General features: G+C 43.4%; 1 protein-coding gene across 1 annotated transcript; it reads right to left on the bottom strand.

Moving 5' to 3' along the window:
* Nucleotides 1-1,926: 1,926 nt before the first annotated feature.
* LOC149274539 (1,25-dihydroxyvitamin D(3) 24-hydroxylase, mitochondrial-like) lies at nucleotides 1,927-7,482 on the bottom strand. Its single transcript, XM_089505404.1, has 11 exons — nucleotides 7,246-7,482; nucleotides 6,869-7,059; nucleotides 6,158-6,251; nucleotides 5,535-5,631; nucleotides 4,930-5,021; nucleotides 4,374-4,485; nucleotides 4,036-4,181; nucleotides 3,644-3,810; nucleotides 3,472-3,550; nucleotides 2,334-2,531; nucleotides 1,927-2,037 (listed from the first exon to the last, which is right to left on the bottom strand). Exons 1-11 carry the CDS (start codon nucleotides 7,480-7,482, stop codon nucleotides 1,927-1,929), a joined length of 1,524 nt encoding a protein of 507 aa, XP_089361530.1.
* Between the last annotated feature and the right edge of the window lie 17,829 nt (nucleotides 7,483-25,311).

The following is a 25,311-nucleotide window of genomic DNA, read 5'->3' as shown; positions in this document are numbered from 1 at the left end:
GGAACTAAACTCCTCAGATGTTTCAGGGTAGGAAGGCAAAGGTACACAAAACACTGACACACATAAATACAGGAACTAGCCTAGGACTATAAGCAGGGCCGGCCCTATAATGGGGCAGACTGGGGCAATTGCCGCCCCAAGCGCTTTTTTTTTTTTTTTTTTTTTGAAGCGGAGATGAGAGAGAGGGGCACCGAGTGGTTTTCGCTTACCCGCTCGGCGCCCCTCTCTCTCTCCTCTGCGGCGAGTCTCCCTGTTCGGTCCCGGTGCCGGCTTGTAATGCAGAGCGCCAGAAGTGACGTCAATTTCCGGCGCTCAGCATTACAAGCCGGCACCGTGGCAGAGCAGGGAGACTCGCCGCAGGACTGTTTAAAGGTAAGTACCGGGGGGGGGGTCGTAGATTATGGCGTCGGCGAAGTTTAAAATGCCGCCCCCCCCCCCCCCGGCGTCGGCGGGGGGGGCGGCGTTTTAAACTTCGCCCCAGGCGGCGTTAAGTCTTTGGCCAGCCCTGACTATAAGATAACAATTGGAGATTCTGTCACATCATATGGCCTAAGTATGCTTAGCCCACCACTACACCAAAGTACTCCAATATTCAGTGGGTCCTAACAGTAAACCCTGCCTACGGAATTACTAATAAATAATCTAAACACAGAACAGAGATCAAACCACACCTGAGACTGCTGACTGAAACAAACAGAACACACGGGTGGGACGCACCTCATAAAGGAAACAGGAGCTGAAGCAAAGAGCAGGACTGGAATCCAGGAATCCGAGGTTCAGGATAGAACATACAGAAATCCAGGAATGGACCACACCAAGACAGGAAAACTGTAGCAAGACAGGAACAAACAGAAACATGCAGCTCCGCAGCCTGGGTAGAGTGTAACACTTAATGAATATACATAACTTGTCATTCATATTTAACCCTTTCTGGACAGATCTAAGCGGTCGCTCTCCAGGGTAAACAGGTGTGTTGTTTTAATCCGAATGCCCTGTGTATGTTCAATGTACAAGGTGCGTGTTTTCTATAACGTCAGGGGCATTCATCTCTGCGAATGTCCTATCTGCCCCTACTGCCCTTGACCTAATTCAGGAAAATAAACATGGAGCGGACCTTTTTCCAAACACCCCCATGGCTGCTACAAGCGGAAGCCTCGCCACAGCCCTGCAGCCTCCGTGTGCAAATGGCTTCTCTATGTCCTACGTCGCATGTTCAAGGCCTTTTAGCCGCACTGTCTGTGAACGCCAACGGTGGCCGTTCTGTAGAGATAACACATAAAAGGTCACGTGCGCTAAAGCTGCAGCAGGATGAATAATATATGAATAAATTATGTACATATTATAATCTCCTGCAGAAAAGCCAAACTTTAGCGGAAATACTGAAAAACTGCTATTGGCGAAACAATTTATACAGTCTGAGACCAGAAATGATACTCAAAATACAAAGCTAGAAGGAAATAAAAAGGGATTTAACAGATGGAATGGAAGGAAGTTTTGCTTTACTGAAGGGGTGGGAGGTAAGTGGAACAGGTTCCCAGCAGAAGTGGTAATGATTAATCCAGTGTGGGAATGCTATCCTGTATCTAAGACCAAGACCAAGTAAGATTTGAGATTTTTTTTGTGGTTGGTAATAGGGGCAAATTAGATGCAATCGAGGTTTCTGACCCCTGTCCAGTTCAGGGACTGTGCAGAACATAATTTACAAAAAAACATTATTTTCGCTATTTCCCCCAGGCCAGGTTTCTATCTTTTCTGTCGCAGTGTGTAGAAGAATCATGATTTGATGCTTTATCTCCAGTAACAGAATTTGGCCCTGGCGGCTCTGCCTGTCTGAACCTGCAGGAGCCGAGGCACTGAAACCTGAAAGAAACTCTAACAGCAACATGTCCAAGGGATGGGAAACGTAGTAAGTGAACCAACCTTCAGCTAGCGCCGGAGGAATGCGACGGGCAGCTGTCTGCTGGGCATTAATGTCCCCGAGTGTATTGTCTCCACCGGGTCCGTGTCGGTGGCTACAATGTTATATCTTCTGACAAGCTACAAATTCAAAAATATTCATGTAAGTGACTTCTCTTGGCTCCAGGAAGCAGGTCGTATGGACCGGTGTAAAAAAACAAGATTCTGCGAATCGGCTCCAATGAAATGTTTCATATAAAGCGGTGAATCTGTACAGACGGCGCCAATGGCCCTGAGCCCGTGATGTCATATTTTAAAACTGGAACTGCTGAATACAAACATGGTGTGTAGAGACAGTTCCACTCAGCGAGAGACACTCTCTGTCTCACACTCATATTTGTTTAAACTTCACGGTGTAAAGGACAAAAGCTACTCACCCAACAAAGAGTTAATTGCAGCTGTAGTTCGGCTAGCCGTCGGCCTATACACATCCTTTTCCCGATACCAAAGGGAATGTGAGAAAAAGGATTGATAGGGCTCTTCTCCTGAAGCCAACGTTCCGGTTTAAATGTTTTCCAGTCATCAAAGTATTCCTCGCTGGATCCCAAAACGTGGCTGTTTATGGTCAGAACCGTCTGAAATAAAACAAGTAAAACCCTGAATCGTTAAATCCCTCTCTGTGCTCTGCGTGGACACCTTCCCCACCAGCCGCTGATTTCCAGTTTGCATTTTTAATAGAAAGACAAGAAAGCAAAACGCCCCAAAAACACATTCCCTCAGCAACAGCGTGAATGTGGAGACGGGTCAGGTTTAGCTCTTCCTGATTGTTAATGATTTTAGAATTATGGAAAGATTTTTGCCAGTAACATGGGTTTTAAGGCGACCCAGGACTCCCATAATCCAGTAAACCTCCTCAAAATGTTTAAACAAATAAGAAAACAGCAAACGGGGAGCTGTAATTGTGAAGACGAAATCTACCGGGTGTATTTAATTTAACACTTGCTATGTCTCCCCACATCCCCCCACATTCTGCCACCACTCAACCCTCTCCTGCCACCATGCATTCTGCCACCACTCAACCCTCTCCTGCAACCGCACATGCTCCCACCACTCAACATTCTCCCACCACTCAACATTCTTCCACAACGCATTCTGCTGCCACCTAACACTCTCATGCCACCACTCAACCCTCTCCTGCTACCATGCATTCACCCACCACTCAACCCTCTCCCTGCCACCACTCAACATTCTCCCACCACTCAACATTCTCCCACCACTCATTCTGCTGCCACCTTACACTCTCCTTCCACCAAGCATTCTCCCACCACTCAACCCTCTCCTGCCACTATGCATTCTCCTGCCACTCAACACTCTCCTTCCAGTGCCCAATGTTCTCCCGCAACCACACAATGTTCTGCAGTCTCCTGAAAAACCCAAGAGGTTCTTCTCCCTGTGTGACCCCATTTAAACACAAAGCCATGATAAGAATATATTGTCATTTATATTCCTCAATAGTGTACCCTCCATAACCAATCCTACTTAGACATTTTTACAGTATAATCTCCCATTACTCACGCCTTTGGGCAGCATGTATTCCCCCAGAACAGTTTCTTTATCGAGAGTACGAGTTGTGAACGGCACAGAAGGGGTTATCCTGTAAAAAAATCAAACAGAATTAAAAACATTCAATCAGGATCTTCTGATTTTTGCAGGAGTAAGACTTTGGCAATCAGACGGCAGGCAGTACCTCATAGACTCCTTCATGCAAGCCTTTAGGAGAGGGATATTTCTGATGTCTTCTGCACTTGGTATTTGATCGGGCGCCAGCACATGCTGGATTTCTTCATAAAGTTTTTTTTGGAATTGTGGGTTTCGGGAAATGTTAAATACGGCCCAAAGTAAACTATTGGCAGTCTGAAAATAAAAATGAATATTAAGATATTTAGGATTTGAACATAGATACATAGGGGCAGCAGTCATGGTGGGTCCAACCAGAACAGAGCCCTGGAAAGACCAAGACGTTTTGGTTTGGTTCCGACGGGGCGGGCAGCTCTAATAATCACAATCTACAATAAGTGTATCCAATGGACAGGAAATCACAAATGACACAAATTTACAGACACAGAAAGCATTTCTTACAGTTTCAACGGCTCCGATCAGCATCTCAGTGATAGTCGCATAGATCTCTTTCTTGGTTAATTTGCTGTCGTTGTAAATGGTGCAGAGGAAATCCTCCGTGTCTTTTGACAACAGCTTCGTCAGTCTTCTGTCTATGTGACATTTAGCTGCAGTGACAGAAACCAGTTAAAGACCGTGGGAAAGTGATTAGGCCAGCGGCACTCACCGCCGGCTGCTGTCTTTAGCCGTTAGCTGACCTTAAGTTGCGCGGGCACACGTTGGCATCACTCTGATGGAGTGCCAAGCGCGGCTACCGATTTCCATGGATATATTGTTCTGTATCTGAGGTGAGGCTGTACCTGTTTGGAAAATACTGTCCCAAGCACGGGTGTGCTCCTTCCACACTCTGGTGTTCAAACTTTGATGGAATTCGACGGGTGTCACCATCATCATACCGAACGTGCTCATCATCTGCAATATGCAGCTCCCGGTTAAAACGGCCCAGGGACTCAATAAAATGGAAATGGACAAATAAATGGAAAGTGCTCTTTACGTGTTCATTCAACTATTTTTCACAGATACCAGAACCCACCGGCAGATCGGCCCCGTTCGGCCCTCTTCTAGTTGCTGGTTTCTCCTGCTGTAACGACTCAAACCTTAATCAGTCGTTGGTCTTGTCTTAGATTCAGGAGCCCTATGCCTATCCCATGCATGTTTAATACCCTCACTGTATTACCCTCTACCACTTCTGCTGGGAGGCTGATCCACTTATCTACCACCCTCTCAGTAAAGTTAAACATCCTTCCGTTCCATCTCAGCCTCTGACCCTCTAGTGTTAGATTTTGGCCTCTTGTTGAGTCTACACAGTCACCTTCCCGGCTAAGTTTATTGTGTTTGATGCAAGACGAATCTTACGGTTTTTATGGCTGTGATGACGTTTAAGGCTTCTTCTCCCAGATTTGGCTCCAAAAATCCAAATCTCTTCTCGTAGAGAACGAAGCAAATACCTGAGATACAGAAAGTGATTTATAGACGACCGTCTACGGTCTGATCACAGCAGATTCGCGATAATATTTGGCAGTTTTATAAAGTAAATCAGTTGTTTTATGAACCGCAGGGAAAGGCGTCAATGTTGGGGGACGGGAAACAACTTAACTCCCAAGGAATGGAGCAAAAGCGAACCCGTAGGCGAATCTCTAGTCTGCTGGGCAACCCGCTAGAGAAGAGGCTTGAATGCTTTTGGTGTTTCCCTTCCACCCCATCCCAAGAAATGGCCTTTCATTAGCGGGGAAATAGGAGACAGGAGGCCTCCAAACGGCGCGTGAGACAATGAGCGGCACAGGGACGTTATGAAAAGCCTCCTCCGCATCACTTCCAAAACGAGACAGAAACGCATCCTGTAGGCGAGAAGCCGCTGCAGAGACACTTTTATTGGGTGGATTTTATCCGCCATCTTTGTTAAGGGGCCGTTTATAGAAATTCTTATACTTTGTAATTATAATCGAGTACAAATTACTCACTTTCGAGGGACCATTTATTTAGTTCACAATACAAATCGTCAATTCTTCCATCTTGGTTACAAACGCTGTCAATTCGCTGAACAAAGTCCATCAAAACCTGGTTAAAAAAAACAGCAAAATCAACAAAATACCATTGTAATAAATATTGTGAAGCGGCAGTCGTCGTTATCGTGGGATTCGCTTGGCAAATAGGAAAGGCAGTCCTGCTGCGGTTCTAAATGTAATTGATGAAGGCGCAGGAGTCATATCTAAGGTAATATTTAGTATTTATATCTAAGGTATTATTTAGTATTTATATCTAAGGGAAGGTTGAGGATTCACAGGCCAGAATGTTAATGAATGAAGACAATAGAAAACCAAGGAAAGAATGTGTGAGAAGAAACAGGCTCGCAAGTCCACTACTCACAGGTTAACAGCTGCCGCCCCGATGCTGCATTCACACCCGATAATCTGCCCCTGTGTGCGCGACAGGTCATGGAGCCATCACGATCTCCCGTGGCGTAAACCAAACATTCTCAGAAATTCCCCTCCTTAGCGAATGGCCTGAGAACAGGTTGGTTTTCGCCGCTTATCTTTTTCGGAGGGGCAGCATTAAGCTCTGCGGGGGCGTCAGGGTAATTTACCTCATTAATTTTGGAATGTAATTTGCCAACTTCTGCCGGCTTCATTAGCTTCTGCTGGAAAGCGCTTCTCACCCTCTGCCAGTCTTTGCCTTCTCTGGTTTAAAAAAAAAGAATAAAAACGTATTGAGGCTCGTGTTCTAGTCCATCAGGGCCACGTGACAGATTATTTTAACACATTCCTTGCTGGATGCTCCTGTAGTTACTGTATAAGCTGTAGATCTGGGATAAGCCGCAGACCAATCAGGGCGGACTCGTGACGAGATCCCGTAATGGATCCCCTCGGGGGGGGGGTATGTTCCTACCTGTTCTATTTGCAATGATTTAAAGGCTTTTTGTTTGATTTAAGTCCAGCGCGAATGGGAATTAAGGACAAGTCTTCACATCCGATCGCTTGTTACAGTTTAATTAACGTTATCTTCTGAGGGTAATATTAATACCTTCAGAAATAACTAAGGGCTTTGGGGTTGTTTTCATATGAAGTTGACATTGGCAGAGCCTCGCTCCGGTCTAACCGTCCCGCTAAATGAGATTCATTTGTTCAATGGCCTAGAGGGAGATTCCACGCATTCACCAATTCCCCCACAAGCAGAAAACACTGGGGTGTACGAATAAGAAGTGAATTCCAGAACAACAATAAGTGTAACCCCCATCAAGCCAAGTCCCAGTCTGCCAGCATCCCCTCCGATATACAGATCTAGAACGGCTGCTTACAGAATGAGAAGTCCGTACGCCTCGTCGCGATAGTCCCGGTAGGCTTTCCATGGCTTGATCTCCAGTCTCTGCGGATAGCTGCTTTCCTCTCTGTAGAGCGCTTCCAGGAGACACGGGGCTCCGATGTGGACCGAGTCAAACGATCCAAGCTTCATTCGGAAAATTTTACCAAACTGCCGGTGGTAACCTGCCTAAAACACCACGGACAGAGCGTTTGTATGACAGCAAATTGATGGCATTGGTTTCTGTAACTAGAATGTGGAATTATACAATTCATCTTGGATTCAGGGTTTATAGAAACGGATCAGATTTGCGTCACGTAGAAGCCAAAGAAAGACACGCGATGCGCCGCCATTCTGTGCTGCACTTTTAGTTACCAGCGCCTTGTGCTGCCTTTTCAGGCCTCCTTTTCTTAAGATATCCGGCAGACTTCCCAGAAGCGGCCAGCTGGTGGGTCCGGGTAAAGCAGACACCGAATGGGGGTTGGAGAGTTGAGCCGGGGGCCCCTCGGCTTTCAGGGGACACTCGGTAGGCGATGGGATACTGTGCTGCACACTGATACATCGGGATTTCAGAAATGCTGCTATCCAATTCGCCTTTAGCTTTGGTGCCATGGTACGGACTGACAGACGGACAGACAGATGGACAAGCAGTTAGGCAGACAGATGGATAGGCAGGCAGGCAGACAGATGGACAGACAGATGGATGGATAGACAGGCAGGCAGGCAGGCAGGCAGGCAGGCAGACAGATGGATATGCAGGCAGGCAAATGGATAGATAGATAGATAGATAGATAGGCAGGCAGGCACTGAGCACACTGAGATCTGGAGCACACTGCAGTTTGCTATGGTATATATAGGCTGGGTGTTAGATGTGAGCCCTGGCCAATCAGAGCGCAGGGTTAACTGGTGTGTGTCCGGCATCACGCAGGTATAAAGGTGCTCCGAGTTCATTGTGAAGTTGTTGTCTTGGCACGAGAAGCGGAGGCAGCAGCCAAATCCCGCAGTGAACTCTCTCCGGGGCTCCGGACGCCTTCCCTCGGCTCTGTTTGTTAGTAAAAGCGTTTTCCGTCAGTGCAGCTCATTCAGTGCCGTCTATACATTAAAAGGAGAGCCGTGCCTTTAACTCCTTCACGTCATCCCTGATGAAGGGCCAACACTGGCAGCCCCCCCCCCCGCAAAAAGGGCTGAGCTGGCCACGTATAATGTATAATTTAATGGTTGAGGAGACTGAAGAAACCTCACGGATTTAACTATACATTATACAGGGGGCCGGCTCGCTGATTTAACTATACATTATACAGGGGGCCGGTCACTGATTTAACTATACATTATACAGGGGCCGGCTCGCTGACTTAACTATACATTATACAGGGGCCAGTCACTTATTTAACTATACACTATACAGGGGGCCAGTCACTGATTTATCTATACGTTATACAGGGGGCCGACTCACTGATTTATCTATACATTATACAAGGGGCCGGCTCACTGATTTATCTATACATTATACAGGGGGCCAGCTCACTGATTTATCTATACATTATACAGGGTCAGTATTGATGCCTGTAATGGGCAAGCAGAAAGCCAGCATTAAAGTCACGCTATATTAAGCCTGAGTGGTTTGGGTGGACATGGTCGCTTATCCTGGATCTTTCTTTCTTTGGCTCATAGTAATACGAAGTGTAAGTTCAGGATGGGGGTTTGTGCCCAGGGCAGGGCATTGTTTATAAGGAGTCCATCTGGCCGATTCCTTGCCACCTCGGACTGAGGACAGAGCTTTGTGGAGCTATCAGATTCCAAAACAAATACATCGAGACCTAGAAACAGATGTCACCAAAGATGGAGCTCGGCCGCTACAGCCAAGGCAGGACGCAGCTCATTAGACTGCTGCCGGTGATCACATACTGCGGAGTGGGCCGGGGATTTGAGAACAGAGAACATGGTGCAGATACGCAGCCGCGAGACTCACGAGGTGTTGTGGGTGACTCGAACGCTCCTCTTCCCAAGGAGAGTGAAATATTTTGAGGGCTGCAAGATCCATTATTAGAAACAGTTTGTGTTGCAAATATATTTTCCAGCCCAGGCAGGAATGAGTTTGTAGGTCACACTGTCCATGCGGGCCGGGCGCTGTGACGCTCTCGCGTGTTTATCAGGTGTTTTTGTTTTGGAGCTGAGCTCTCTGTGTAATCGATGTGTCCCTGACGTGTGAGTCACTCCTGAGGTCAATAAGTCTTCTTTGCTATTAAAACACAATCTCAGCTTATCTTCTGGGATCAACACCATCAGCAGGTTCAGAGAGTGCACTCCCCGGCCGGCATGAGCGAGGGCTCCGTTAGGGGTAAAAGGGCAGGTGAATTTATTGGCACATTCTTCTCATATAAACGTCTCTATATACTTTACAGCCCCCCCCCCAGGAGCTAAATCATCACAATTTGGGATAGTTTAGATTTCCGTTTTGTTGGCCTTTCACATTTTTTCGTTCAGTAACATATAAACCGTCTCCGCTTGGCGTTTTACTCAGTAGCTCTGCAGTCTCCTCCGCATTTCACATTATTCCTTTTGGGACATTTCTCTGCCCCGTCGCTGGAGGCACCCAGGGATGAAACAAGGCATTAAGCAGCTTTGAAGCAGGGATTCTGTCGGGACTGGTTCTGGTGCCAAACATAACCCCTGAAATACAACAAAGCCGGCCAACAAAACCCTCCAAAACGGTGACTTTTGGAGTTGGGAAGGAACGTTGGCTTCAATAAAACAAAATTGGCTCCTGTCTTGTATCAAACTACGTCCATTTCAACCCTTTCACCAGAACATCTTCGCTCCAACGCCCGATGAGTCCAACGAGGAACGAGGGATTGTTTCTATTCATCTTCTTCCACCCAATAAAGCTCCAGAAATACGGAGAAACATCTGCTAAAAATAAACATGAGGAAAACGGAAAATGTCACAAAATGGCAATTCGTGTCCATAAGAGCAGTTTAGGTGGCATGTAGAAATAGCGTCACAGCCGGATTTGGGCAACCGCTGGGAGCAGAGCACTTGGCCGACTTTCTTTCTGGGTGAAAGGTAACGCGTTTATGGGAACTTGTTTTGTTAAATTATAGTAACCCTTGTCTAGCGCTGAGCCCTGTGCCAGCCACGGGTTGTAAATCTGGAATTGCTGTGATGTGCCAGAACACGGGGTTAAATGTGGGGCTTTTTGGCAGAGCGGTAACAAGTACAGGCAGTTTCGGGCAGACATCGGCCATTACGTACACTTGGGATGGTAACTTGTTTTCACTCCAAAGCAGGGAGCACCTTACAGCAGATGGGCACTGCCCGCAAGAGGCCTCGGAAAGTGGACGGTGCAAAATGCCTAGTGCCATGTATACGTGGGCTGCACACAGATCAGTGACCTGGGGAAAAGTTTACAGGGAAAGTCCAACAGCTGATCGTACAACAGAGAAGCCCTGGGGGGGGTAATCTGCCCCTCAACATTGTCAATGAAACGGATCTTCCTCTCCACAGAGCCTTTGTTTTTCGGGGGGTCCCAGTGAAGCCCGTGTAGGAGGACCCTCCTCACATGTAGTGATGCTCCTCCACTGCAACGCACTGCGGGCACCGTCTGTGCACAGCCCCCCACACAAGCAGGGCTGTCCCTGGGGGAGACCTCCCTGGATGGCCATCCATTCCATGTTCCTGTGTCTACTGGCCAGCCCACTCGATGCCACTCGATGTGGAATCTGCTGATGGGTTTAATGATCACTCGATGGGACCCCAAGGCCGGTTTCATAAACATTGTTACATCCAAGTCCCACGTGACAATATATAAAAAAATCCAGCCCCTGGCTCTTCAGGAGGGCGAGCCGGGCTGCTGAGTGTGCCTGTGGAGCCTGTGTGTCCAGTGGGGAGATCTGCCCCCAATTATATGGCAGGGGGGCAACTGCTGTCTGGACTTCTCGCCCCTGGCCAGAGTACAGAGCCTGTGATAGGTCCCAGTTACTGTTTTGGCTGCAGCCCCTAAAATTCTGGTGATTTATCAGAAGTTTAGTAAGCACTGTGGAACTCTATTAATGAGACAGTGGGAGGAACACGTTTCATCTGTGAGAGAACCAAGAACTGTCTGTCTACATGCACCTGCGCAGCTATCAGTCTGTCTCTCCCGCAGTATGTGCAGTCTTCCTATCGATTAACCGCTCTCTCTCACATTGAACAATGGCGAATACACAACAGAGATAAAGGGATTTGGCAAGTAACACTTAAACATAGACTAGATGGTGAGTCATTCTTAATTATCATTGAAATGGAAACAAGAGGTGAACATACAAAAAATTATAATTATACATCTATAAATCAATGTAAACTTGTAGTCCCAATAATTTTCAGGACAACTGCATTGATATAACACTCAACACCAATTGAGTCATCATCCTTTGGGAAGCATATTTGAAAATAATATTGTTTGACATTGGTCTTCAAGTCAACGTCCATAAATGTAACTACACCGTAGTAGACGTAGTAGTTAACTACACCAACAGCAGTCTACTTTATGTCCTGATGTATATGATTCCATGACTCTACAAAAATACCCTCAAGTACTGCTGTTAGTTGCTTTTTCAATGAGCCAGTTTGCTTTTTTCGCCTCCCTGTGTTGACTTTGCCATCCTAGATCTTAAGAATTTTGCTCCTTGTTATCCAGTTTATCAGCACTCTGCCATATATCTTAAGGCTCCCTCTGTTCCAAAAAGTCTCAGTCTTGCATACAATTTTCTTTAGAAACTCTTCAACATGAAATATTTGGCATTGCATAAGCCAGGCAAAGGAAAAAACATTTGGCTTTGTTATTACGCAATTTATACATCTTTGAATTATTTTAATCTAATGCAATGGGGAAATAAGAAAAGTGGAAATCACTATACAAGGGGAAAAAAAAGTAGGAGGAAGTGAAAAGCAAAAAAATGAAAATAAGAGAAATAATTAAAGGCAACGTAACAAAAAATGAATTACTTGAAAAACATTTGGGAATTGTTGCTTAGAACCTTAGTGTCTGCATAAGGTTCTAGTTCAATAACCAAGCACACCTAACCTTACCAACTAAATTATCAGCCAAAATGCTTTCCACGACCTCTCAGGTACTCTAAAAAGGCTCTTCACATTACCAGCAATTGTAGAATTCTGGATAATGGTCAATAAACAAGTCTATTGATTGACATTTATGCTAGCATTTTGTACTTTTATTTTAAATGTAAGATTAAAGGGCAACATATATTTCTTGTGCATGTATGCAATTTACTGAGTGCCCATATCGATTTCTGTTTATTTACAGTCATTATTCTGTGAAATAACACAGCATATTTGTTACCAAAATCTAGTTGTAATGCATACACTGTAATGCCACAGGTAGTTCAGGGTGTTCTGGAAAAACTCTTTAACGCCTCTGCTTAAACCTTAGAGCTATGATGCAAAATTTGGCATCCCTGTTCTACATACTGCATGAAAATATTAATTTGTGATCAGATAATAGCTGTAGGTAGAAGATTAATGGAAAGGACTCCTTCTTATAAAAATGTAGCCTTCCGTGGGTGTTCTATGTCTGGCCGTATTACTATGTTAGCAACTAACGTGGTAGAGGCTGATACAGTGAGGGGATATAAACATGTATGGGATAGACATAAAGCTATCCTGAATCTTAGATAAGACCAAGGACTGATTATGGTCTGAGTCTTTACATCAGGAAAAAAGTAGATGAGCCTTCAAAAAAGGATGAAGTAAAGGACACAAGGCAGATTCATTATTTATTTATCTGATTCTATTGTCAACACACATATAACCCCTAAAGAATTGAAACAACCCATAAAGCAAAATGAAGAACTGCATGGTTATTAGCAAAGACAAAGTGTTCTGACTTTTACCAACTTGGCAATTATTTCTGATATATTTAAGCAAGCAGCTATCAAGATCTACTTTATGGGCTATTATATAATTAAGATGGTAAACATGAACCAAACGATACATATGGCATGTGCCAGCCCACCATAAAAACACAAGATTTATTATTTATTTTGCCTTCAGCCAAATACAGCACATTCTTCCCACTATATTAGCTCATAGCACCCATCTCAGAGACTGAACAATAGCAGCGTGTATGTAAGCTTTTAACACTGGCCTGTAAAATATTTTATTTGCTGTCACCGGCTCCCTGCACCCAGGCTCATTAGGTTACACGATAGCAATTAAAATAAGTGGAACTGGAAAGAGGTGAACTGTATGTGCTAAAGGAAACATCAAGCAAAAGATCCTTGCATACAAAACTCACACACACATATTAGTCAGACATCCCTGATCCTAAAAATATTACATTATCAAATATACATATCTGAAAAATAGTAAATGTCTAATTGATGCAATTGCATAAAAATCATTGCTGTTCAGTTAATTATTGAGTCTGCTAAGAAGATTTTGAGTCAGCAATCTAGTGGGGCAGCTCCATTGAAAGTAATGATGTTTTGAGCCAAATCACATGATACTAAATTCCGAGTTCTGTGAATTTACGAGTTCCTATGGCTTGTAATTTAACCCACTGCTAATTTAACCCACTGTAGATATGTTGGAAGTTGAATTTGCTTTAGTGGATAGACAAAAAGCTAATTTCAGCCAACTTAATTGAGTTGTGCTGAACAACTGGGCAGAACTGTCAATGTGATCCAGGTCAAGGGTTTATGAATAGACAAAGGAGAATAGACAAAAGCACAAACCTTTATGCGGAGGCAGATTACATTGGTAGTGTTTGAACCTCTCTAATAACTTTTAGCTAAACAGTATAGTTAAATTAAAATACTCTTAAGTCGCCTGGTGCCATGTAGGCAATTATCAATGAAAGAGACAGCTCAAGAAATGGCAGACACGTTCTAGACACAGAGGTTCCTATCAGCAGACCAGCAGCAGCCACTGGAAAAGTAAGCAAGCAGCTTAAGTGACAGCTGCTCGTTTCACTGAAAAATGGACAGCTAGACTCCTTAAGGTATTTCAAATGCTATTTTAACCCTTTCCATTCTACTACCACCCTTTGTCAAACTTTTTATAATACAAATTGAACTTCAGGTATGGATGTACAGCAATATGTTACTGTCACACAACACCCCAATATGTGTTCAGCAACATCTCCCGAGTACAGTGATACCACCCATGCATGGGTTTGATGGGTCGTTTGGGAAGTAAAACGCCACATTTGGGAAGTGCGCATTTTTTCAACTTGGAGCTTTGACATATGGTCCTTCTGCCACCATGTCCTGTTTGAGACATCTCGGTCAGTTCAATTTACTTCATCAAATCATATATTTTTGAAAACTAGACAACCCAGGGTATTTTAAATGGTGGTATTTTAACTCTTTCCCTGCACTAATTTTACCACCAGCCTTTGTTAAAATATGTACACACATTGTAGTTCAGGTATGAATTTGCTGGTATATGTAATTGTCAAACAATACCCCAATATGTGTTCAGCAACATCCCTTGAGTACAGTGATACCACCCATGCATGGGTTTGTCTGGCTGTCTGGGGACTAAAAGGTCACATTTGGGAAGTGTGCTTTTTTCCATTTTGGCCAGTCTGTGCTGTATCTTTGAACCCAGCCACTCCAATTTACCCCATAAAACCATTCTTCCCTTGGGTATTTGAAATGCTAGTATTTTAACTCTGTCTATGTCAGGATTTTTGGGAAGATACAGTGCTAATTTTAGCACTTGCTCATAATAATAACTAGACTTGTGCATTCGTCTTCGGGCGAACATGGAAACGAACACGAAGAGTGTGTTTTCGTGTTCGTTCCGAAGACGCGCCGAAGAGAGACGGCGGCGGTAAAACGTAGGCGAAGACGAAGACACACACCACGAAGATCTTCGTGATTGTCTTCGTCTACCATTCTCCCCCCCTCTTCTAACTTACCTTGTCTTCGTGGCTTCGCGGCAGTTCCCGGAAGTGGAAATCCGCAGGTTCGCCGTCACGGGTTACAGGGCGAATGAGCTTATTGGTCGCCTACAGGGACCTCCTCTGGCATCAACCAATTGGTTGATGCCCGAGGAAGACCCTGCAGGTGACCAATAGGCTCACTCGCACGGTCTTTGTAACCCCTGCCAGCGAACCTATGGATTTCCGCTCCCGTTAACCCCTTCAATGCTGCGTTATCTAACACAGCATCGAAGGGGTTAACGGGAGCGGAAATCCATAGGTTAAAGGGCCGTGCAAGCGACCAATAGGCTCACTTGCACGGCCCCTTAACCCTTTAAAAAATAAAGTTAACCCCTAACTAATTGAACAGGGAGGGAGACCAGTGGGATCTGCCGGGTAAGTTGCAGCATTGAGGTTTTAAAACCCCAATGCTGCAACTTACCCTGCCGATGCCACTGATCTCCCTCCCTGTTCAATTAGTTAAATGTCCGTAGGAACGACTTTATTGGTCGCTCGTACGGAAATTTAACTGATAGAACAGGGAGACCAGTGGGATGTACCGGGTAAGTTACAGCACCAGGACCCTAAAAGTCTTTACGAGCGACCAACAGAGTCGCTCGTACAGACTTTTAAAATCCCAATGCTGCAACTTACCCGGCAGATCCCACTGGTCTCCCTGTTCTATCAGTTAATAAATGATAGAACAGGGAGACCAGCGGGATCCGCCGGACAATTACGGCACCAGGAGTTTAACAGTCTGAACGAGCGACCCTATTGGTCGCCAGCAGGGGGCTCGTCTGCCATCAACGGCAGACGAGCCCCCTGCTGACTACCAATAGAGTTGCTCATACGGACATTTAAACTCCTGGCGCCAGAGCGGCTTTAACCCCGTTTTAACCCCTTAACCGGGGAAAACGAAGAAAACCCGAACACGAAGAATGTCCGCGAATATTCGCCCGAAGAGAAGACAGGACCAGGCAAATATTCGCGGAATACAAAGTTGTTTTTTTTGCCGAAGACGAGCACGAAGCCGAACACGAAGAGCCCCCTGGTGCCCAAGTCTAATAATAACCCTTTTTATTTTATTATTTTTGGACTTTTTTTTAACATTTTGCTGGAACTGGATGGTTCCCCCGATAGTGATATCACATTTTTTTTATAAGTTTTTTTATATTTTACTAATCACATTGTGTTTAGAAAGCTGGGCTCCATTGACTTGCATGGTTGAATGCAGTACTTGTAAGGGGAGCCAGAGATCTTAGGAGATCTCTGGAGATCTCTGGAGAGGCCCTCTTGGAAATTTATTTTTTTTGTTAACGGACGCCATCATCTTGCGTGAGGCAAATTATTTCCTGATTCCGATCTTGGTGTTGCTGTAATGCCTTGAGGGCTGTTTAACCCCTTCAATCCTCTATGGACGTACCTGTACGTCCAAAAACGCATCCCAAGAATCCCCTATGGACGTACCGGTACGTCCAGCCCTTCTTGCAGCGGCAGGCATCGCCGGCTTTCTGCTATCTGATCTGATGTAACAAAAAGCCGGAAAGCTGTTACATTCTAAACTGCCCGAACGGGCATTCCCTTCCGGGTTGCGTTACTGCTGACGTAACCCGATGAGGCACAGACGCTGTGATCTCTATGCACGTCTGCGAGGACCTGCATAGAGATCACAGTGTGATCGCTGGGAGGAGAGTGAGAAACCATGTCTCTCACCCTCCTCCCATGCCGCAAAACGAAAAAGAGAAGAAAAAAAACGGTTATTCATTTAAAAAATAATTTAAAAAAATCATTAAAATAATAATATAAATGATGATAAAAATAATAAAGTGAGCTAAGTTATGTCGTTGTGACATCACTGGCATTAATAACATGTTCAAGAGGTCCTTAAGAGGACCTTTAACCATTTAAAAAAAAAAAAATATATATATATATATAAAAAATACAAAAAAAATAAAATAATTTTTTTTAAAAATATATAAAAAAGATAATAATAATAATAAAAAAATTTAAAAAACCTTACATCCCATTGCCCTAGCATAACATCTACCCAATATAACCCTCCTGCCCCCGTTCACAACCCCCAAACCCGTTAAGCCATAAGCATAAAAATTCTACAAAAATGTACACCTTATAGTATGTTCCCTGGTGCTGGTAAACTTTCAGCTAATCATCCAACTATGGTATCAAAAGAAAGCGCTATCTCTCCTTGAAAAAACAATATATAGTTTACATGGGTACACTATTCACAGGAAAGGAGAATAATCGCTGAACCGATATAGCGCAAGAATAGCAAAATTGCTCCGGGACTTGAGGTACCAAAAAGGGGTTAATCAAAGAAAGTGATAGTAGATCACGTTCTAAGCTTGTTTAATGCCATTACGTGCCAGACACGTCATTGGTCATTAACTGACCGTGTTTGCATGACATACCTGGTCGTCATTGGTCATTAAGGGGTTAATAATATAAAATGCATTTACTCACATTTACTAAACAGTGGATTCTGGTATTTTGAACTCTTCCTTAAACAGTTGCTTTCATCCAGCAGTACACTTTTCATTTACATTTTCATATGTATGTATATAAAAAAAGTGCACCACTTCTTGGCAACCTCAGACTGGCTCATTGTTTGACCTATTTACTAGACTTGGGCGCAGGGCAAGTCTTTGTGTTCGTCTTCCTGTTCCTCTTTGGGTAGAAAAACCCCTTTGTATTCCACGAATATTCGCCCTTTCCTGTGTTTGTTTCAGGCGAATATTCACGTATGTTCTTCATGTTAATTTTTCTCTTCGTGTTCTGCAGGTTTTGTAGCAGGGGCTAATACGAGGTTAACGCGGTAACAGTTTGCAACAGCTTTAGTGAGAGTATTTTAAAGGTCTGTAAGAGCAACTCCATTGGTCATCGGCAGGGGCCTTCTCTGGCAGCACACAATTAAGGGCGTTGGTTGATGCCGGACGAGCCCCCTGGCGGCGACCCATAGAGTAGGTCTTACGGACATTTAACTCCTGACTCAGACTAAGACAGCCACTCTGAGCAACGTGGCCTGGTAGAAACAAGGATTTTAGTCCCCCTGGCAATGGGCAGGGCACAGAACACCTCGGAATAACTTGGCCTGGGAAGACCAATAGCTTTGGCGCAGGATATACATTTTAAAGGTCTGTAAGAGTGACTCTATTGGTCGCTGGTAAGGGGTTCCTCTGGCATCAACCAATGAAAGGCAGCTGCAGGTAGGCTAGAGGCGATTGCAAACAGGAGAGATATTTACAGAAATTAAGATTCTTCGTATTGTTCTTCTTCGCCTTCGTGTACATTTATCCCACCATATTATTTTATTTAGTCTTGATTCGGCTTGAACAATGAAAACATTCGTGAATACGAATGCACAAGTTTACTCTTAACTGAGACTGTTGGTATTTGATGAGCCAGAGCTGTCCTGCAATACATTTCATTAGCGGTAAAGTTAAACAAGACAAAAGAGTTTGCTTATAAGGGCCACAATTTTGCTACAAGCTTTTTTTTAAAGAAATGTATATAAAAGTAACACATGCAACACAATGCACTGTGCTGTGATACAGAATGCATTGCCCATATTGTATTCCATGATACATAAGAGAACATTTTGAGCATAAGCTGAAGCTGCCCATTGCAAGGGTGAGGAAAAGGTTCTGTTAAATACCTTCTTTCCATAAAATTGTCCACCACTTTTTTTTTGCATGTCTGTACCGCATCAAGAATATTTTTGTTCAAATTCCATAAAAACATGACATATTTGTCCTAAACAAAGAAAAAAAGATACAATGGGAAGCATGCTTATTTTTTCAGAAGTAGAAATTTAACTCCTACGTCTCTCCAGCCATATTTTACTTTATACTAATGCTCTCTATTTATGTGCTATTTTATGGCCAGATGACTCTAATGACAGAATATCTAACAAGGTGTCAAGGGTGTAGTAAGCATTCAAATACCGTTAAGCAGATATGAGAGCAAAAGTCCACTACCATTATTTCAGGATCACTGGCCATTTCATTTCTGAGTTGGCAGGCTGATATTTGTTAATACATGAACAATTATTTCCATTGCTTTGTAGAGCTGCAGAATTTGATACCCCCCAAACAACTTTCCATCGCTGAAAAAAAGTCATCTAATCATTTATTTCTACCACTAGGAGGCAGATTTTTAATTGTTCTGTTTTAAATCACATTTTCCAAAACATTGTCCAACTGCATTTCTGTGACTTATAGATAATATTAATACAAAGAACCCACACTTCTTAGCTTCAATCCACTTGATTAAAAATTGCAAGAATGGTGGTCAATATATGAATTCCCAGAATGACCAGGTAACTCTATGAACCAAGGTTGTCTAAACCGTATGTAAGTTCTCTAGCAAGATCCACATGGATAAAAATAGATGTATTCTAAATTGTAAATGTTCACCTCTTTATATCAGCTTCTTTATATATTGACATTAGCCTCTTTGTAATTACCCACAGATTGCAATTGGAGGTACAGGATATTTTGGAGATTCCTAAATAAAAGGTGGCCCCTGTCTTTCTAGGTCCCCAAGGACCAATGGAGACGTGCAGCACTGCATTGCAACACCTGCCAACACCTGCCAGTAATTTACTTAAAACTTCTTCCCAGTCCTATTTTTCAGTCCCTTCATTGTCCTGTTTAGGATACATATATGACCCGGTAATTTATCTGTTTATGAGCTATGTGCAGGTATGCAGCTCTGGCAAAATGCGGAAACACATCTGTCACGGTCATATCTGTCAAACCAAATATTCTCTCTCCCACAGTCATACATATACATGTGAAAACACTGCACACATAACATAGACAAACAAAAACATACACAATTTCATAGCTAACCATACCAGACAGCTTACCGCTTACATTCGTGTCTCAGCTTTATTGTGTAATTGCTTGATCTCCAAAGCAGTTTTTAATAGCTGAATGGTTTGAACTGTGTAGTTCTGTCCACTATCCAGTCCAGTAGTTCTATCCACTGTTCCATTCCATTCAGTCAACATGGTCCATACCTGTGCTCAGAGCTGACATCACCACACATTTAATTACAAGACACTACATGGTTCTTAAATGATGTTTGCTAGCACGAGGATAAATTCCTTAATTTTGGGACTGTTCCATGATATCTGGGACACATAAGTGCCATAACAGTAACCCATGCCAGCTTGCCTCACCCACTTTATGACAAAAACAAAATTTTCCAGCACATAAGCGCATTTCCCTCTTTCTTTTTGTCTCCTTCCTGTTTACCAGGCACATTCCTTTTCATTTTGCCTTTCTTCACCACCCTTGTTTAGTTTCCCTTGGTAGATTTTTGACAGCGTTGTACTCTTCAAAGATATATTGATCCTCCCTCTCATATATGCCACACTCCTTAATTATTTCCTTAACATTTATCAGATGTTCAAAACATGTAATGAATGTCACAATAGATTTATAAATGAACTACATGTTCGTAGGTGGATACCAGAACTGGGATTAAATTCCAGACATGAAAGTTTTCTTTTAAAGAAGTAATTACGCCCATTTTTTGGCCTTTTGCTGAGAAATTCCATTAGTCAAGTAGGATAACTAAGTTTATGTGCATAAATACATTCATCCTCTATAAAAGCATTTTCTACATAAAATTGAAGTCATAGAAAGATGGGGGAGAGCAGCTCTTCACATACTAACACTGCAGGTTGCTTGGAGACTGAGGGGCTTTAAACTATTTATCATATTCAGGCACTCCGTGCCTTTAACGCAGTGCAGGCTCCGACCACTTCCCATAAGTGTACCAACTAAGATGACATCATATCCTAGCGCCCAGGACTGAAGCCTCACGCAGTGCGACGGAACAGGGAGACAGGGGCCTGCAGGAACTGAGAAAAAGGGACACTAATGAGATATAGGAAGAAAAGAGAAAGTTAGAAAGATAAACAGATAGAAACAAACATCAGCACACATCTCATTATCTCTATCTCTCTCGCTTCTCTCTGTTTAGATTACATTACATTTATTTATAAAGCACCGGCAGATTCCGCACCGTAGTTAGGTCAAAAGGACAATTTTGAAACACATACAATAACAAACTGGTGCAAAAGGAGAAGAGGGCCCTGCTCTTGCGAGCTTACAATCTAGTCGGTGGTTGTGGGAGAATTGAGACAATAGGAGAGGACAGCTTGGATGGGGATGAGCTGATCTGATTCTGATGATGTGTTAAGGCTGTTGATTGTTCAGATGGCTTGATTATGATAATGGTTGGAAGTACTGGGAAGAAATGTTGTACGCTTCCCTGAACAGTGGGGTTTCAGAGAGGTTTTGGAAGTTGCGTACGAGGCAGAAAGTCTGACGGAACAGGGAAGGGAATTCCACAGGAGGGGTGCGGATTAATATATTGTTTTACTTTTCAGCCAATAATATAAATCAACCAATATAGTTGAACTGTAATCAAATAACAATCACATTTATTTGTGAAATATGTGGATGAAATTACAAATATCTGATGGTATTAGATGCCATGCAATTGGAGAGAATGTACTATGTAACTTCAATTCTCTGGCATATAATACTTTCTATGGTCCATTGGCAGGGTAACATCGTAAGCGGTATAATGTGTTTCTGCTTGTCTGCAGGGTGCATATAATTTCTTTAAGCTACGTCTTGTGGATTTTAGGCATAAAAATTCTATAATATCTTGTCCAAAACGTGCATGTCAAATGCATCCATTTATGTTGCACTAACGCTCACCCAGCTAAATTGCTTAGTAGAAGTTGATTTTAATTCCACCAATTCACATCAAACTTTTTCAAACACCATTAACACCAAGTTGCTTTAATTCGGTTATTAAATCAGTAAAATGCAGTATTTAAGCAAACACGGTATGATCTGTTTGCATTCTCCATTGGTTAATATTTTTGCAGATGACTTGTCCATTGTTTTAAATAAAATGCAGTAATTTAAAAAGGAGCATACACTAAAATAATGTTATTAGGGTCTAAAGCAGTAATACGTAAGTAATACAGTATAAGGTCGAAATGCTCTACTAGAAAAGCCCACTGATGCTTTTGAAACGGAAGACAAAGGATGGTAAATTCATTTTAAGTATAATCAAGGTCACAGCTTCTGTGAAAGTCATTGTTTTCTGTATGTTGCAGTTCCTGTGACATTCACACAATAGCTTACATGATCATGTTGTAAATCAGTTTGCCCCAAAGGACACATGACATTAAATAACTTTATACAAAGAAAAACAGGATGGCTTGTGGTGTGTGACATTAACCCAGTCGCTGCTATTAGATCTATTCATTCAGTCATGCCCAAGAAAACATATTCCTTTGAAGTGATCCCCTTCTGTCAACATAAATGTATTCGTCAGGTTACCATGCTTAGCATATCAGAGGAGACGCTGGTGCAGGGCAGGACACTGTGTCCCCACAAGAGAATGTCGGTCGGTTTCAGAAGAGCTCTCCCCCCTCGAACAGGTTCCCCCTCTTGTTAAGCCTTTTGGGTTTTGGCGACCACGGGAGTTTCTGATGATCCTGCAAGCCTGTGGGGAAAAAACTCTAAGCGTGCACAGGACAAGCCATAGTCAGGGAGCCAGGGTCAAACACAGAAACAATAGTAATAAATGTGCTAGGACAATACAGTATATACTATACTATATCATAGATAGACTGTCATAGAACTATAGTAAGGACTGAGGAGGAGAAACATTCAACAGGAGTGAGGTTACTCCATTCTAGCTGTACGCCTGTGGCCATCTTGTGTGTGTAGCGGCTGCATGCAAGGCCACAGCCGACCACTGTACTAAGAAGCAGATGAGGAGCCCATCAGTGGAAGCAGCTGGAGGAGGATCCCTCAAGCAGCGTGAGACACAGTTGGTGGACATGATTGACAGCGGATCAGGACCGTGGACCACATGGCAATGGTGGGAGGCCTACCCCAAAGGCAGACCAGTGGGTATGTGAAACAGGTACAGTGTATTTGACTTACATCATCCACAGCCCTGTCAATTTCCAGTGTGCTCTATTCATTGACCCTTCAATTCACTAACCCTTATTCCACAGAGGTCCTCTTAAACACAGCCACTGAAGACAATATATTTCTATCCTACAATGGAGAACCTGAATGTGCTGCATGAATTACTGGAACCACCACAATTATGATTCCACCATAAATCCCAACATAAATTACCTCTCTCGATTCCCCACCGGAATCATCTAATGCTTCCATTTGATTATGTGACGTTGCCTCATCCTACATCCGGGCCACTTAAGCTCACATCTAGATTTTGAACTTGTGTCTTGGTCTGTTAATTCTAGTTTTGTCATACACCTTGAATACCGCATTTGCTCAATTACAAGACAACCCTGACTATAACATGACCCCCCCAAATTTGAATATTAATTTAGGAAAAAAAGAAAAATCCTGAATATAAGACTCCCGTATCGGAAAAAAGTTTTACTAATAAACATTAATTCCCATTTTTTCATATTTAATAAAAACTATGATTGGGAAAAATGCATTTCTTGTTTTTATTTCCTTTTATTTGCCAACCTGCCCCCCAGTTATGCACATCTGCCTCCAGTTATGCACATTTGCCCCCCTATATGCCACTCTGCCCCCCTGATATGCCTTACACCCCCCATATGCCACTCTGTCCTCCAGATATGCCTTCTACCCCCCTATTTGACACTCTGCCTCCCTGATATGCCTTATACCCCCTATATGCCACTCTGCCCCCCTAGACTTACCAATGCATTCCAGACTTGTCCTCCGTGCTTCAGACTCCCTGGTGTCTAGTGGAGGCAGCCAGTGAACGTCTGCGCGATGTGCGTAGACAACCTCCGCAGCTACCCGGAAATTCTGCTGGGGCTTCTATGATTGAGTACCGGTAGGTCATGTCACACTGGCGCTCCGTCATAAAAGCCCCAGCGGAAGTTCCGGGTAGCAGCGGGGGTTGTCGGTACCCATTGCGCAGGCATTCACTGACTGCCAGACAGGGGGATCCAGATTCCCTGCAGGACTGCGGGGGGATCTTAGTCTTGTAGTGAGACCTCTATTTGAGGTCTGCTTATAAGACAACCTCGAATATAAGAAAAGGGTACTTTTCAGAGAAAATATAGTATATGTATTGTAAGAAATGCTCCATAAATTGTTGGTGCTATATAATGTATGTTAAAGAAAAAAAACCACCTTGCTAAAATCCTATCTATATATTTGGCAGTAGCAGTAAAATCAATGGAAACACTTTCTCCACATATTTGGGGGTGTCCTTATTAGATCCCCTGGAATTATTGGCCCTCTTCCATGTAGACACCTTGCTATAGTGCCCTGAGCCACTTGACATATTGGTTGCAAAGTACAAGCCTTGCTTAAAAATATATTTGAAAATTTAAAAGGATTCCCCAACACAAGTGAACTTCATAAGTGCTGAGGGCATGAACTTTATTGCAATCCCTAATGGGTCCTGTAAATTTCTGTGAGGCTCACCATTGTGTACCTTTTGTACTTTCCAAGCTCCTTCTGGTCTTTATAGAGTTAGCAATCATCATGGATTAGTGGAAGGAAATGAGTGTATGTGTAAATGCGAGGGGCATTATTCCAAGAATGATATGCAATCACCTCCAGAAACCACATGGCTGGTTTCCCAGGTCTGCAGAAACAATGTAAGGAAAATGGAAATAGTGAGCTATGAAGTATGATTGCAAATACAAAAGATTGTTATAGTCTACTTTGAGACATATAGGAACAAACTCTTTTACCCTCTTAAACTGTAACAATATAGAAGCAATTCACTGTGCAAACGTCAGGTACAATTAAAATCAATATCAAATATACCGTATATTTTCAATTGTCAAAACATCAAAACAGCTCTGTCATGTATCTCTTGCACACATTTTCATTCCCTTTACAAGAACGTGAGCACAGAAGCTGCTGCATGGATATGTGCCTCTTTCAGGTAAACACACATGCACGTTTTTGATTTGTTTGTTGCAATGGAAATACTGCAGCGTTTTGGCTGGAAAGGACTGTGGGTTTTGGCTGCCACTCTTTAGTTGTCATCCTCATTCCTGGGAGCGCAGGCCCAAAAGAGGAAGATTGGCCTGATATCACGGAATTCATTTCAAGGAAAGAAGATGGGTGAGAGGAGTAGCTTCCATTATGCAGCACAGAGCCTGGTTGGATGAGGGAACCAGGTCAATATACACTATGTAGACATACGCATAAGGGCACCTGCCCACCAACAGGGGCTTTTATGAGATTGCATTCTATATACATAGACATTAATATGTAGTTGGTCCTCCCTTTTGCTGCCACAACAGCTTTGGCTATTCTGGGAAGCCTTTCCACAAGATTTTGGAGTGTTTCTGTGGGGATGTTAGCCCATTCATCCAGTAGAGCATTTGTGAGGTCAAGCACTGATGTTGGACGAGAAGGTCTGGCTCACAATCTCTGTTCCAGTTCACCCCAAAGGTGTTCGATTGGATTGAGGTCAGAGCTCTG

The sequence above is a fragment of the Sceloporus occidentalis genome, unplaced genomic scaffold, assembly GCF_023333645.1.
Source record: "Sceloporus occidentalis isolate IW3139 unplaced genomic scaffold, rSceOcc1.0.p SCAF_327, whole genome shotgun sequence".
NCBI classification, from domain to species: Eukaryota; Metazoa; Chordata; class Lepidosauria; order Squamata; family Phrynosomatidae; genus Sceloporus; species Sceloporus occidentalis.
Note: the sequence above shows the minus strand (reverse complement) of the source record. Positions and strands in the feature narration are given on the sequence as shown.

Bases quoted from the DNA above. Each gene is read 5' to 3' on its own strand.
- LOC149274539 (XM_089505404.1), bottom strand. From the start codon at position 7,482: ATGGCACCAAAGCTAAAGGCGAATTGGATAGCAGCATTTCTGAAATCC. The intron at 3,811-4,035 runs GTAAGAAATGCT...TTTTATTTTCAG, and splicing joins TGATCGGAGCCGTTGAAACT to ACTGCCAATAGTTTACTTTG. The intron at 2,532-3,471 runs GTGAGTAATGGG...GTTTTATTTCAG, and splicing joins AATACATGCTGCCCAAAGGC to ACGGTTCTGACCATAAACAG.